This window comes from Mus musculus, chromosome 15 (genome assembly GCF_000001635.26).
Source record: "Mus musculus strain C57BL/6J chromosome 15, GRCm38.p6 C57BL/6J".
Lineage (NCBI taxonomy): Eukaryota > Metazoa > Chordata > Mammalia > Rodentia > Muridae > Mus > Mus musculus.
In genome coordinates, this window is record NC_000081.6 from 36,521,921 (window position 1) to 36,537,998 (window position 16,078).

Sequence of the window (16,078 nt, forward strand, 5' to 3'; positions counted from 1 at the left end):
ATTAATGTAAAGTTTACCGCAGTATTTTTATTAGAATTTAGAACCTAAAACTATTTATTAATTTTAAGATTTATTATTTTTATTTATGGTATGACCTTTGGCCTGAATGCTAGTGCCCACAAAGGCCAGAAGAGGGTGTTGAATACTAGAACTGCAGTACTGATAACCAAGTGAGCCACTGTGTGGGTTCTGGAAATGGAACCCAGGTCCTTTCCAAAAGCATTAAGTATTCTTAACTGCTGAGTCATCACTCCAGCTTCATCATCACCATCACCACCAGCATTACCACCACCATCACCATCAACATCATCACCATCATTACCACCACCATCACTACCATCACTACCATCACCACCATCACCAACACCAACATCACCACCATCACCATCATCACCATCACCACCATCACCACCATCACCATCATCACCACCATCGCCATCACCATCACCACCATCACCATCATCACCAGCAGCAGCAGCAGCATTTTAGTTTTTCAAGACAGGGTTTCTCTATGTAACTCTAGCTGTCCTGGAACTCACTCTGTAGACCAGGTTGGCCTTGAACTCAGAGATCCATCTGCCTCTGCCTCCTGAGTGCCCCTTTATTATTTTTTAATTAAAAATTTTTTTCATCTGGAGTTTTGACTCCAACTTGAAATAGCTAAGATGGGGGTTTGTTGTGATTGTTTCTTTTCCTTTTGGGGGTTCCTCTTCAGTTTAGTTAGACACTTATGATCTGGATGTTCTCTGCTAAGAGATTCTGGTTTTGTTCGGGGTCTAAGTGTCTGGCTCTAACCTGGTCATGAATTCTGTTCTTCCCTGGCTAGCTGCTTGATTCCTAGACTCCTCTGAGCTGTGAGTGAGACAGAGGCAAAGCTGGGAGGAGTTTACTTTTCAGCTAAGAGGCAAATGCTTATCTTCTCAAGTCAAGCCAAAGGAGTATTGGAGATGTCAGGTGCGCACTCTCAGCCCTCTAACAGACACTCTGTGGTCTAAGCCTGGGGTCAGAGAAAATGTCCCACCCCACGGATTGCTTTCCTTGATTTCTGTTTGGGTCAGGCTGGCTTCAGGCAGAAGTAGGTGATAACTGGGAGAAAGTAGATCATTGGAGGTGTGACCTTCAAGGGAGCATTAGGACCCCACCCCTTCCCTCTGTCTACTTCCACACTGGGACAGTTTGATCCACTACGTGTTTCCACCATGATGTTTTGCCCTGCCACAGGTCATGGGACCAAGTGAATGCATTGTCTGAAGTCTGAAGCCATTGGACTTGAGAGTTACAATAAACCTCCTTTGAAATGATTTTCTCTTCTCTCAGAGCTGGCTAAACTAAGTTCTCTGAATTATGACCATGGTGACCAAGAAAATAAAGCAAATATAAGAGCAAAGTATTTCAGTCCCGTGCCAGTGAAGGACACACACACACACACACACACACACACACACACACACACACGGGCGAGGTGAAGTACTGTGTTCTGTTCCCATCAGCCCGCAAGCCATGCTCTATCCTGAGAACTCACCTGTTTGGTGTAAATAACAAACCACTGCTGGCAACTATCTTCACTATACTGAAATCTCAGCTCTAGGTTCTGGTTGAGAGTTCGCTGGGGCCCATCGGTATCCAGCAGAGTTCCCTACAGAGGAAGACACCATGAACATGCCTTCGGATATAGTGCTTGTGATATCAACACAGCAACAATTCCCCCAAAGGCTGTCGGTCTCCCCAGGAGCCGTGGCAGTAACTCAGCACAGCACAGCACAGCACAGCACAGGAAATGTTATTAAGGGGGCAGGTACAGGTCTGGGAGGGTAGGAGCACAGAGGAAGGCTTCCTGGAAGGAGGGGCATGAGCAGGAAGAGAGGCCATCCAGAGGGGCAAAGTTCATCAAATTTGGGGCCACAAAGTAAATTTCCACAAGTTTGAAAGTAATAAAATCACATAATTTATCTTCTTTGATCCTAAAGGAGGGTCAAAAGACTGGAGCGGGCGGGGGGGGGGGGCAGTGTTAAGAGTTGGTCCCACCCATTGTGTGGGGAGGTGGAGAAGCAGCCATGAGATGAGGGAGGGAGAGAGTTATGAGGGATAGTGAGATGGTTGATGAGACGGTTCTTCATCAGCAATGAAGCAAGAAAGAAGAGTGGAGAGAAAAGGCAGAGAAATTTCTGCATTCGAGGTGTGGCAGCCAGAAGCATGGAGTCACATCCGTCAAGACCACAAACACAGCAAGAAGAAGTGCAGATGAACTTAAGGACAAGGGACAGGTCTGCTGTGGGAAAAATGAGGCTGCAATGTCCCTGAGACCCAGAGGGAGGTGGCCAGCAGTGGGAGGAGGGAGACACTGGGCAGTGGAGCAGTCTTAATAGCTGTCCTGACTTCAGAGATCATATAAAGATGCTGGAATAGAACCTGGGACATACCAGGTTTCAGAAAGCCAATAAGTAGGGAAGGAGAGATAGGCTTTTTAAAGGAAAAAAAAAAATAGACCACAGAGATGGTTCAGTGGGGAAAGGTGCTGAGTTCCATCGCTGGAACCCATGTAAATGCAGGAGAAAATGGACTTCATGATGTTGTCCCTGACTTCCACATGTGAGCTATGGCACACACGCAAGCCCCACACCATCTCATCTCATCTCATCTCATCTCATCTCATCTCATCTCATCTCATCTCATCTCATCTCATCTTATCTATCTATCTATCTATCTATCTATCTATCTATCCATCCATTTATGCATCCATCCACCCAACCATACATCCATCTATCCATCCACCCATCCACCCAACCATTTAGCCACCCAATACATCCATCCATCTCACATGCATGCACACAGTACTTAACAATTTTTAAAGGAAGAAATGTTTGGCAGTGTCAAGGACAGCGAGTGAGCATTAGACTCAGGGAGTGCTGCTGTAGCTCTCCTGATTTAGCAGCTTTTGTCCTCTACCAGTGTTCTGTGCACACAGGACAAACACAGTCTGCTCATTGAACACTTAACAGAATTCAACTAACAGATGTGGCCATTCTCATTACAGTAGCTGATACATCAAGAAATCTGATGCTAAAGATTTGTCGTATAAAGGAAGTAGTTGTATAATCTCAAGCAAGGACTCCTTCAGAAGGGCTCTACTGGGCGTTGTCCCATTTCTTGGTGACACTAAGCACACAGTAGGTGCTCAATACGTGGTTACTGTTGTTACCTGTATGCTGTGACTCTAACTTCCAAGCCACAAGGAAGCCTGTGAGAAGGTAAAAAGACTGCTATGTGTCTCTCTTGCTCTGTCAGGGAGTCTGTACTGACCATAGGCATGTCCTACCACCACATTGAGATGCCTGTCCACCCTAGCTACTGATTCTCCTGCAAGCCTGTCTGCCCAGCCCAGCTGTGACATCCAAAGTGACAGAATTTTCAGATCACAAGAGGAAATTTTATTTTATTTTATTTTATTTTATTTTATTTTATTTTATTTTTATTGAAACAGGGTTTCTCTCTGTATCCCTGGCTGTCCTGGAACTTGCTCATAGGCTAGGCTGGCCTTGAACTCAGAGATCTGCCTGCACTGTTTCCTGAGTGTTGGGATTAAAGGCTTGTGCCTCCACCTGCCACAGGAGGAGACTTTAAATGATAGACAAAGCAGGGTGCCAGATACTCACAAGGAAAGTGACCTGCCAGCACTTCACTCTGCTCATCTGGAAAGCAATGTCCTGGATCTGGCCATTAGGCAAAGTTATACAGCAGCTGATCTCATTATTGCCGATGGAAAGCTGGGCCCCACAGCCAGGTTCCGGGTGGTTGCAGGTGCAGGGATCCAGCTGAACATACCCATAGTGCCGGACCTCCTGCGACAGCTCCAAAAACTGCTCCAAGGTGGGTGGGGGCAGAAGGAAGCAAGAGATCAGTTTTCACATTTATGGAGCTCACAGCGGGGAGGGGGCTGCTGTGCTGTGCTCATGAACCCCATAGGATGGGCTCACAACAAACCCCTGGCTTCTAGAGCATACAAATGAGGCCCCCAGTGTAAACAACAAGCCCTAGGCGGGTCACTGTGCTCTGCCTTGCAGGAGTTAGTGCCTTCCGAGTCCCCACTCTGACTTCTGACCCTGCTCCTGTTGAGAACTTGGAGCCAAAATACTCAAGCAATGAACAAAGAGTCGAGTTGAGAAAACCAAAGAGTGGACGTGATTCTAACTCATCAGAGTGATTTGCCTGCAGGTATCGCGCGTGTCACATGTATCATGTGTGTCCCTGTGGAGGTCAGAAGAAGACATCAGATCTCCTGGGGGAGCTATGAACTATGGTGAACCAATGTGCGGGTGCTAAGAACCAAAGCTGGGTCCTCTGCAATAGCAGCAGGTTCTCCTCACCACTGAGCCATCTTTGAGCACAACTCTTGCCTCCTTTTTATTTGAGATGAGGGCTGGGGGTAGTTCAGAGGCTGAGCACTGGCCAGTGTGCAGGAGGCCTGAGCTCAATCCCCAGCACTGAAGGAACAAAAGCAAGGAGGAAGGGGAATGTTTTAAACATTCAATAACCTCTTAGATGTGGTGGGCTAAAGAGGTGGAGGGATTTAATTAAAGGTAGAGCTACATGCTGCTTGTTAATGAGTAAGTAATTTACTCAAATGCTCTTGGCATTTGCCATTCATGAAGAGGTACTAACACATAAAAACGAGAGGACAGAAAACTGCAAGGATTATCCACTTGACAACTCCATTCTCTTGAGAACATTGTACCTGGGGCTGAGAGATGGCTCAGTGGGTAAGAGCACTTGATGCTCTTGCCAGGAGGACTGGAGTTCAGTTTCCAGCACCAGGTCAGGCAGCTCACAGCTGTCTGAAACTCCAGCTCCAAAGAATCTGATGCCCCCTTCTGGCCTCCATGAGCACCCCCACCAATCACACACACACACACACATCATTAATGTAAAACAAATTACCTTGAAAAGTCAACTCAGCACATATAGCCATGGATAGCATGTTTATCTATTTTCATTTCGAGATTTTAAAGAAACATATAACCAAGGCTAAGGGTTGGGGCTCAGTGTGAGTGCTTGCCTACATGTGTGAGGTTCTGGATGTACTCTCCAGCAATGGCTTTAGGAATCTACTGTCTCTACAATGTCACACCTCTTTCACTGTAGCACAAAAGCGACTACTGTAGACACACATAAATAAGTGCCTCTGTATGCCAATAAAATTTTATTTGAAACGACAGTGGCTCGTGAACCATAGTGAGCTCATCTCTGGTTTAGGTCAAATTGCTTTGAGTTATTTCACTCATCTCTGTTCAGTCTCCTTGCATGTGTGCATAAGATGAGGTGATGCCAGCTATCATGTTTGTTCCAAAACCTGAAGCTCACACAGGAAGAGGAAGTATAAATTAGAGTCCTGGAACATGATTCAGCAAGGCTGTTAGCAACTTGACTTCCAATAAAAGAAAACTGGCTGGCTAAATGGCAACATAATCATAAAGGAGAATACTCCGCGGTTATACAATAATGTGGACGATCTAAGTTAATTAACGTGGCCAAAGACTCCGTGTGTGTGTGTGTGTGTGTGTGTGTGTGTGTGCGCGCGTGCGTGTGTACATGCATACACATACATATAAATCCTTACACAGTAAGGTTTTACTGATTACAGTCAGAGAGGCTGGCAGATCCTCTCTCACTTCAGTGCTTGGTGGGTTGTGAACAATAGTAACAGCTGATGCTAGGGTGTGTCTGGAGTTCACCATAAGGAGCCCTCTCGGTGCTGAGCTTAACTCACCTTTGTTTGATTCTCTTTCTTCTGCAGTGCCTTTAGTTCCTCCCTCTGAGCCTGTGTGGGTTTCATCCATTCTTTTTCAATGTCCTGCACTGCCTTAAGACAACATAATTAACAACCTTAGTAGAAATAAATTAATCTGCATAAAGGGCTAAAAACTTAGACCCACATGGATGTACATAATGATCTGACAGATTATAAAGACTGCTTTTTTTGTTGCTTTGTTCTGAGACAGGGTCTCAGTATTGGGCGCTATTTATGTAGGTCAGGCTGGCCTCAAACTCATGATTTTTTAGTCCCAGCCTTCTAAGTGCCTGGTTAACAGAAAGTGCAACCACAGCTGGTTTAGGGTCAGTCAAATTACTGAGTCAGAAAAGAGTGCTCCACAGTGTGGGACAATTAGAATACTTGGCAAAGAAAGTCATGACATCCGGTCAAACAACTTCCTAAGAGATTACAGTTTAAAACCATGCTGAAAGGCAGAAAGGGGGTGGGAGAGATATCTTAGGACTTAGATGGGCCTGTAGAGGACCGAAGTCAGCTCCAAACATTCATGTGAGATGGCTCACAGGCACCTGTGACAGCAGCTCCAGGGGGTCCCATGCCTCTGGCCACCACAGGCACCTGAACTTCCGTGCACAAACCCACAGACAGACATGAATATACGCATATGATTTTAAGAAATGAGTCTTTTTAAAGTAGAAAATTAAACATGAATATGTTTATCTTGATGGAAAGACTATCTTTTTAAGGAATGATGGCAGAATATGAATGTAGAAATAATTATATGTAATTATATGTAAATGCAACTTTCTGTACACAAAACACCAGAAACAAAACTAAAAAGAAGATGTCAAACCAGACAAAGTGTTAACATTTACAGAAAACAGTGGGACAAGTGTAAAATCACCAAAAGCAGACCCTCAGATCAATAATGACCATTGACCAAAAGGACTTTCAAATGGCAAATGCACACATATACACAGCCTCACTAGTAATCAAAGAGAGACAGTGGTCTGTAAAGGAGGGGTGGATTCAATTCATATAACGTTCTAGAGGCAACTTGACAATACAAATCTACAAACCACATATAAGAATAGTAAGTATGTTCCACCTGTAGGATTGCAGTCCCCTTCAGCTCCTTGGTTACTTTCTCTAGCTCCTCCATTGGGGGCCCTGTGTTCCATCCAATAGCTGACTGTGAGAGACCCATTGGTCTTGCAGACTTTATATGCCTCAGTACAGGGGAACACCAGGGCCAAGAAGTGGGAGTAGGTGGGTAGGGGAGTTGGGGGGAGATAATGGGGGACTTTTGGGATAGCATTGGAGATGTAAATGAAGAAAATACCTAATAAATAAATTAAAAAAAAAGAAACTCAGAAAAAAAGAAAAAAAAAGAATAGTAAGTATGCCGGGCAGTGGTGGTGCACACCTTTAATCCCAGCACTTGGGAGGCAGAGGCAGGCGGATTTCTGAGTTCGAGACCAACCTGGTCTACAGAGTGAGTTCCAGGACAGTCAGGGCTACACAGAGAAACCCTATCTCAAAAAACCAAAAAAAAAAAAAAAAAAAAAAAAGTATAAGAACCCCAGCACAACGATGCCTGACTTTGACTCCAGAACTCAGGAGGCAGAGGCAGGTGGGTCTCTGTCAATTTAAAGCCAGCCTGGTCTACAGAGAACCTTCCAGGCCAGCCAAAGCTACATAGTGAGACCCTGACTTTAAAAAAAAAAGTGTAGAAAAGTATATTGCCAAAGCTATTACTGCTATTATTTACAAAAAAAAAATAATAATAAGATAATTTGTTTATGGCTGGTAGCAAACACATACAAAGTCTGCACTCTGAATCCACAGGCTCCGTATCCCGGCGTTAAGTGAACATGGGTGAAAGGGTCTCAGGAACAAAGCACACTGGCACTGGGTGTGTATAGATTTGCCACGTGACTCTCAATGCGCTTCCCGTCACGGCTTCCTAGACAATGTGTTATAACTACTTATGTGACGTTTTCATTGTATTCAGTATTGTCAGCAATGGAGAGGTTGAAAGTCCACAGGAGTAGGTGTACACGTTATGTGGGAATGCTGTCCCATTCCATAGGAGGGTCCTGAACATTTCTGGAGTCTGTTGCTGAGAGACGCAGCATCCTCTGTGCAGCACTGAGAATGTGTCAGGTTGTCCTTATGCTTTCAACCCCACACCTACAACTACTGTGTGAGGTAGTGCATTATAAGGTACCCTGAAACAGGAAACCAAGTTGGTGTATAATCAAATATTAGGTTATTCTAGTTTTCAAAGTCATCTAGGAAAATTAACACCATGAGGAAAAGTCTTATGCTATTTATACATGAAAAATGCTAAGTTGTAACAAGTGTAGCAACAGACTCCAATTGAAATTATTGGTCTCATGCATTTCAGGCTGGCATGAACTCTTGAGTTCCTAACCCCCCAGCCTCTATCTCCCTACCACACCTGCCTTGTTTGTTTGTATATGTGTGTGTGTCTATATGTGTGTGTGCACATCCAGTGTGTGCCTGGTGCCCATGGAGACCAAAAGAGGATGTCAAATCCCTGGATCTAAAATTACAGTTATGAGGCGCCATGTGGGTTCTGGGAACAGCATGGGTCCTCTGCAGCAGTAGCAAGTACTCTTGACCCCGAGACTTCTCTCCAGCTGCACTCTAACCATCTTTAGTACACAATCGAGTGGTTTCATATACACGGTAATGTTGTACAACCATTACCACCGCCTACGCCCAAACCTTTCATAATACCCAACAAACACTCCAAACTGGAGTCACCGTAGTGACTCGTGTCTATTAACTCCAGCACTTGGGAGACTGGAGCAGATGAATCAAGAGTTCAAGGCTAGCCTAGGCTTCATAGTGAGGTCCTATTACAAGCAATACAAACAAAACAAAATAACAACAACACAAAAGAAAACAAAAACAAAACCCTGCATCCCCATTAAACAATGTTGTCCTTCCACTCCCATCCCAGTCCCTGGAAACTTCTCTAGATTGTCTCGTGACTTGCCTATTCTATATAGATTCTCAACTACTAGGGAAATACATAGAGTTCCAGGCGACCTCACCTGCATGTACAGCAAGTCTCCAGCTGCTCTGCAGTCCATCAACATGGAGTCCAGAGCTGGGTCCAGGTACCTGCACAATTACAAGACATGATTACATAGGCCTAGGGACACAGCCAGATGTTCTGGAAAGCAACAGCTTTCCCCTCGAGGAACTGGGTCCCCTTCTCTGGTAAAACTGTACCACTCTACTTGCCTAGCCTTTGATTTCTTCCTTTAATCCTTCTGTGTCCTGTTTTCTCCATATGGTGAGCTTTTGCCTGGTGGGCTCTAGAGTAAAGGACGGACACACACACACGCGCGCGCGCGTGCGCGCGTGCAAAACTTTAGGAAAATGATGTGCATTCCTGTTCCCCATTGCATTAACACCTGCCCTGTCCACCTGTCCTGTCCACCAGCCCTGTCCACCTGCCCTGCCCACCTGATCTGTCCACCTGATCTGTCCACCTGCCCTGCCCACCTGATCTGTCCACCAGCCCTGTCCACCTGCCCTGTCCACCTGCCCTGCACCTGCCCTGCATCTGCCCTGCCCACCTGATCTGTCCACTGGCCTGTCCACCTAATCTGTCCACCTGCCCTGTCCACCTGCCCTGCCCACCTGATCTGTCCACCTGCCCTGCCCACCTGATCTGTCCACCTGCCCTGTCCACCTGCCCTGCCCTGCCCACCTGATCTGTCCACCTGATCTGTCCACCTGATCTGTCCACCTGCCCTGCCTACCTGATCTGTCCACTTGCCCTGTCCACCAGCCCTGTCCACCTGCCCTGTCCACCTGCCCTGCACCTGCCCTGCCCACCTGATCTGTCCACTGGCCTGTCCACCTGATCTGTCCACCTGCCCTGTCCACCTGCCCTGCCTACCTGATCTGTCCACCTGCCCTGTCCACCAGCCCTGTCCACCTGCCCTGCCCTGCCCACCTGATCTGTCCACCTGATCTGTCCACCTGCCCTGCCTACCTGATCTGTCCACTTGCCCTGTCCACCAGCCCTGTCCACCTGCCCTGTCCACCTGCCCTGCACCTGCCCTGCCCACCTGATCTGTCCACCTGCCCTGTCCACCTGCCCTGCACCTGCCCTGCACCTGCCCTGCACCTGCCCTGCACCTGCCCATCCATACTCAGCATCCTGTACCTGGCCACTGCCTTCTGCCTCTGGAGCTACTCAGGAGGCATCTCCACCCCAGGCTTCTGATCCTTCCTCCTGCTTCATGTTCCTCCCGGTGAGACTTTTCCTGAGCAGCCCTCAGCTCTCAGGTTATGGGGACTGGATCATTTATCCTGCTCATGTCTGAGGCTCTTTGTGACTCCCTTCTCTGTTCATTTCCTGTCTATCCCTTACCACCCCCACATCAACTCTACATTCCAGCCATGCTTCCCTCCCCTTTCTCCTCCTCTCCTCTTTCCTACAAGGTCACTGCCTCAACACCCTCCTTCCCAGACATATTCTTTCTCTGAAAGCCTGCTCTGCAGATCCCTCTTCCGTGTGCCCTGCTCCCCATCCTGTGCTAACACTCCTCCTCTGTGCTTTGTCAGAGTCTTCAATGTATCCCAATTGCTGCTTTGATCAACTTGCTTTGACACCAGATGTGAAGACTCTAGCCCTGAAGCCTATGAGACGCCCTTCTGGGCTCAGGAGAGTGACTGGCACATATCGGGAGTCCATGTCTATCTGTCAGATCAGAGCCACCGAGATAAACAGACTCGTGGTGTGCAAGCACACTGGTGCTCTGAGAATGGACAGAAACGGAAAGAGGAGATGTGGGTGATGTACAGCTGAGAAGACAGAGGTGAGCAGCTACTGCATGAAGAACAGCGTGACCACACGGAGAAGTGGGTCAGACTCAGGAATGGATGAAAACAGGATCTGAAGGTCCAGCTCACGCTGACGGAGAGAAGCAACTGAAATATTCTGACTAACTGTCCCCTTAGCTAGTGTTCACACACCTCAGAGGCTCCGTGTGGCTTAGAATTGCATCACAGTTGGACAGCCCCGAGATACCTTTCGCAGTGGGGTTCTGAGCTACCAGGGCCAATACCCTCTGATCTAGAGGGAACCATATAATCACTAAAGAGATGCATTCAGAGAAGTTCTGGGTGAAGACAAATCCTTTAAACACCAGCCAGGCCCACCCATCCGTCAGAATCTTGCAGCTTGGAGCTGGCCTCCTTGTTGCCACTGGAAAGGCCCCCAGTGGACAGGGGGCTAGACATGCCAGGGTGTTATACCCTCTGGACAGGGGGCTGGACACGCCAGGGTGTTATACCCTCTAGGGAGGAGGCTGGACATCCCTGGGTGTTATATCCTCTGGACAGGGGGCTAGACACCCCAGGGTGTTATATCCTCTGGACAGGGGGCTAGACATGCCAGGGTGTTATACCCTCTAGGGAGAAGGCTGGACATCCCAGGGTGTTATATCCTCTGGAGAGGGGCTAGACACCCCACCCAGAGTGTTAGATCCTGTTGTTCCCGGGTGGAAATCTGACCCTAAGCTTCAGCTCCAGCAGTGTGCCTCTTTTCTTCCTATTCGTGAGCAAAGTCAGGTGTGGGGAAGCAGCCTGGCCACACTCTTTTGCTCTCCAGCCCTCAGGAAAGTGTGAACTTGAGAAGTCTCCACCCAGGGACTTTCTGTTATTGCTGCTGTTCTTACCAATGACAGTAACAAGCAGGTTTTATTGAGTATTTGGGATTGCTTTAATCTTCACAATAATATTCTTCCACTTTACAAGCGTGTAAGCTGAAGCTTAGGGAGCTCGCAAAACTTGGCAAGCTGAAATTTAGCTTCTAGGAAAGGCCACACACAGACACACAGAAATGGAAGCAGCACTAGAAGAGCTATTGTCTAAACCCTTAAATGGAAGCAGGGTCCTTTTCCCCTTCTCAAGTACTCAAGCCACAGGTTTTAATGATTTCTCAAAAGTTTCTGAGTAGCTTGGACTAGCCCTTCAAAATTCAAAGCCACAAACTAGACCCAACAAAATGGCACTGGGTCAGGTAAATCACTATCCCTAGATAGTACGATGTCTTTTCTTTTTTTAAAGCTAGTATCCTCAGATTACAGAAAAACTGAGCTGGACAGAGCCAACTTGAGTAGCAGTTCAACACAGTCACAGTAATAACTGGGGGCTGAGCCTGGGGGGGGAGGGGGAGGGCGGGGCTAGGAAAGCAAGCTGCCTTGCCCTGTGATTTTCTGTGTACTTGTTCTTAGTAGGACTCCCCTCCCCAGGAAAGTAACAGCATTTTCTGCAGGGACACTTGTGTCCGTTTAATGTGGTGGCCCCTGTATATAAGCCTTAGGAATATTAGCCACACACATGAGGGGTCATATTCAGTGTGAACTGTTGGAGCTACCCCTTCTGCCTTCCAGGCAGAGCCCAGTCCAACAGCCATCAGACCTGCTTGTAATTATCAACAACTCCTTCAGCTACTACAGCCCAGAGCAAAGCCAGTTTTTATTCCAAGCCCCCATCCACTACACACACACACACACACACACACACACACGCACATGCACACACACATGCACACACACACACACACGTGTGCACACACACACACACACACACACATACACACACTGGTTTCTCAAGCTGTGGTGAGATTGGCAGGTTCTGACCCACAGTGGCTTCTGATGCTATAGGAACTTACCACTTTCTGAGCCCGATCTTACAGTTTTCCATTTCAGAACTCTGAAGACTAGTGTAAGGCAGCTCAAAGTCGGCCAGCTTCTTCACCACTAGAAGGAGGAGGGAGAAGGCAGGGTGAAGACCAGGCTGGCTCTGCTTTGCCTGACCCCACACTGTGTAACACTGTCCTTTAAGCTGCACTGTGCCCTTGGGAGCTCCACTGTACAGCCTTCTGCTGGTGGTTTTACTTCCTTTTGAGGATGCAAGTCAGGGTGGCAGCACACACACACACACACACACATACACACACACATACACATGTACACACACATGCACACACACACACATACACACACATGTGCACACACACATACACACAAGCACACAGACACACATGCACACACGCACACTGACACACACGCCCATACACACACATGCACACACGTACACACACACATACACACATGCACACAGACACACACACACATGCACACACGCACACTGACACACACATGCACACACATACACACACACATGTACACACACATACACACACACACATAGGCACACACATACACACACATGTACACATACATACACATACACAAACACACACACATACACAAACACACACACACCACCATCTGTCTTCATCAGCTTCCCAGCACAGACTGATAAATGACTTATTCTTCATAGTAGGATGAGCTGAGGCTGTAGAAACACACGGGTTCATTAAAATTACACTGGGAAAACAAGGCTCCAAACCTTCTTGTCCACCCCAGACCAAGGAAAGGTTAACTCCCTCACCTGGATCCCATCAAGTGATTAATGCCTCCTTTCTCTGTGATGGTAACCTGTCAGCTGAAACCCTGTGTGTGCAGCAAGGAGCTCCCAGGAACCCCCAGCTAACTGTCGTAAGCCTTCGGCACACCTTGGTTCCCCATGCGGATGGAGCCCACACGAGGCCGCTGTCTATCTGGACATGCCTTCCTGTTGGCCCACTTGGACCTGGAACTTCTGTTTCTGGTCTGGAGCTGGTTCTGCCCTTCCTTCTCTGCAGCCCAATACATCTTTACTGAAAACCCTGTCTCTCCTGAGGCTTGATCTCTGCAGCAGCAGCTTCTTCCCCGCTACCAGCCTGGGTGTCCCATCTTGACTATGCTGACTCTACAGCATTTCTATTAGCAGCTTCTGCAACCTCTGATACATTCTCTTTACCTTGTATTCATTATGGATGGAAACCACATATAGACAAACGCAGAGCTGTATTACCTGTGTTCTCTGATGTACGGTGTGACCGTTAATATTCGTAATTAAGATACAGAATAAAAATTAGTAATTAAGACCCAAGGAGGCAGGATAGTCCAAAAACTGAGTGAATTGAGTGTCATTCCATAAACTCTGACACTGTAAAAGGCACAAATGTGTGTTCTGGAATAGCGTGCTCAGGACAGGCGGTCTTAACTGGTTAATTAGCATTCACAGTTTACAAACAGCTTTCAAACAAGAAGGTAAGGCAATGTTGTTGGTGGCAGGGAGGAGCAAAAATATCCTCTTGCATGTGTGTATTTTTAACTTTCTGAAATTCATCCCCCCCAAATTCAATATTTTATTTTCATCAAATCCCAGCCTATTGGGCAGGGTATTTTACCCTGGGGTTCAGATAAATAGATGGGTCTAGAGGTGCCCAGAGCCATGCCGGGACCTGTGAGCCCCTAGAGCCAAGCCTAGCCCAAGTCCTTTGATGTCTACCTGCAAACCACCTCCCACAGCTGTAAAGTAACCAATCCAACTTCACAGCTTTAAAGGCCTTGCGCCATCTAGACTGCAGTGGAAAGAAAGCAAAAGTCACATGAGGCTGCCATCTTTCACTGTATTGTTGGAATTCTTAAAAAGAATCTAAGCACTTACTTATTATCCACATATTATAGCGAATAGTCCCTAACAAAGAGGCACTGTGTTGTTGTGAGATGTCTGTTTTGGTGCCAAGAGTCTAGCACCCTATCAACCAGGAGGCTGTGGCATAGCTAGTCACTAATCCATGGATGAAGATGACAGGGCACAGAGGTTAGGACCACAGTGAACTCCAGTAGACTCCACAACTGCAGGTACCACACCATGTGGGATAGCCTCCTCCTCCTCTTCCTCCTTCTCCTCTTTCTCTTCTTGTTCCTCCTCCTCCTCCTTCTTTCTCGTTCTCTCTCGTGTTCTTTCTCTCTCTCTCTCTCTCTCTCTCTCTCTCTCTCTCTCTCTCTCTCTCTCTGCGTGTGTGTATGTGTTTAGGTAGGGAAGGACTAATCTCATCAATTTGATTACATTAAAAAAGCCTAGGAGATTGTAACAAAGCAACATGTGTGTGTGTGTGTGTGTGTGTGTGTGTGTGTGTGTGTGTGAGAGAGAGAGAGAGAGAGAGAGAGAGAGAGAGAGAGAGATGGTATTTCCAGACACAATTACATCATAAAGGGTCTAGCCTAATGCATCGCTTTCTTCCTTGATGTAATAGTTGGAGGCAGTGGACCCCTGCCTTGTGTCTTTGTTTTGTTTTTCTCTCCCTAGTCTTTTACTCTACCCCCTATCTGCCATGATATGAACTGCTCTGCTCTGCCCTCTATCTGCCATGGTGTGAACTGCTCTGCCTTGCCCCCTGTTGCTTTCCCTGTCTTGGGGGAAAAATGAATAATTCCTTATGTTGTTTCTATCAGGCATTATATCACCATAATATGAAGTTGAAATGACATGCTACCTATCTGGGGATACATTGTCTCTGAGCAATGACAGTCTTTTATTCTCCAAATAGTTTGCTCATTTAAGACAGGGCCTCACTGTGTAGCTCTGGCTGTCCTGGAGTTCATTATGTCCTTGTATGTGCCCCAGCTGTCCTTGAACTCACAGTGATCTGTCTGCCTCTACCTCCAAATGCTGGAATTAACAGTGAGCACCGCTACACCTGGCTACATTCTCCAAATCTTTGATTCGGAGCTGAAGACAATAGTAGAGACCACACGCTGGAGGGCAGCCAGTCCCTCTGTGATACTTTCCACATTGTGTTGTCCATCTCAGTGCCAAGCTCCTGCTCATACCTGTCCAATTCCTGGGCTCCTCTTTTCCAACTTACCAGAGAGCTTGCCCTCCGGGAAACACTGGATAAGGAAAAGGCCGAAGTAGCCCACCAGATCTGGCTGCAATCCGAGTTTGTGGGCCATCACCTTAACCAGGAACAAGCAAAGGGGGAATATTGGGTTAATAGCCATACTTGCGGGCTGTGACGGCAGGCTCTAGTGCACACCAACAGCGAATGCTTTTGCAGGCCAGTAGACATGCAAAGAAATGTTTTGGAATCTAAAAATGGCTCAATACTTCTTACAGTTTGAATCTGAAATGGCCTCTGCAGGGTCATGAACTCTCAGTAGCCAGCAGGAAACACTGAATTTGGAGATTATGGACACTTTTGGCCATGATGCTATTATAAATTCACAGGGCTGGGACTTGAAGGTTCTAGGCCAGTTTCACTTCTGGCCCAAGATTCTCTGCTTCCGGGCTGTACATCCCTGTCATCATGAGCTTCACCATGATGGAAGTACCCTTCCGAACCATGAACTAAAGCAA

The 16,078-nt window shown here is 47.1% G+C and overlaps 1 protein-coding gene across 5 annotated transcripts in view; it reads right to left on the bottom strand.

Moving 5' to 3' along the window:
* Snx31 (sorting nexin 31) overlaps nucleotides 1–16,078 on the bottom strand; it is a 56,068-nt gene that overhangs the window by 17,859 nt on the left and 22,131 nt on the right. For all 5 annotated transcript variants that reach the window (NM_025712.5, NM_001347022.2, XM_017316727.2 and 2 more), the window contains exons 6-11: nucleotides 15,588–15,678; nucleotides 12,495–12,582; nucleotides 8,854–8,923; nucleotides 5,765–5,857; nucleotides 3,654–3,857; nucleotides 1,523–1,636 (exon numbers count right to left, since the gene is read on the bottom strand). In NM_025712.5, the coding sequence (NP_079988.3) occupies nucleotides 1,523–1,636; nucleotides 3,654–3,857; nucleotides 5,765–5,857; nucleotides 8,854–8,923; nucleotides 12,495–12,582; nucleotides 15,588–15,678 (660 nt within the window). The remainder of the gene's footprint in view (nucleotides 1–1,522; nucleotides 1,637–3,653; nucleotides 3,858–5,764; nucleotides 5,858–8,853; nucleotides 8,924–12,494; nucleotides 12,583–15,587; nucleotides 15,679–16,078) is intronic.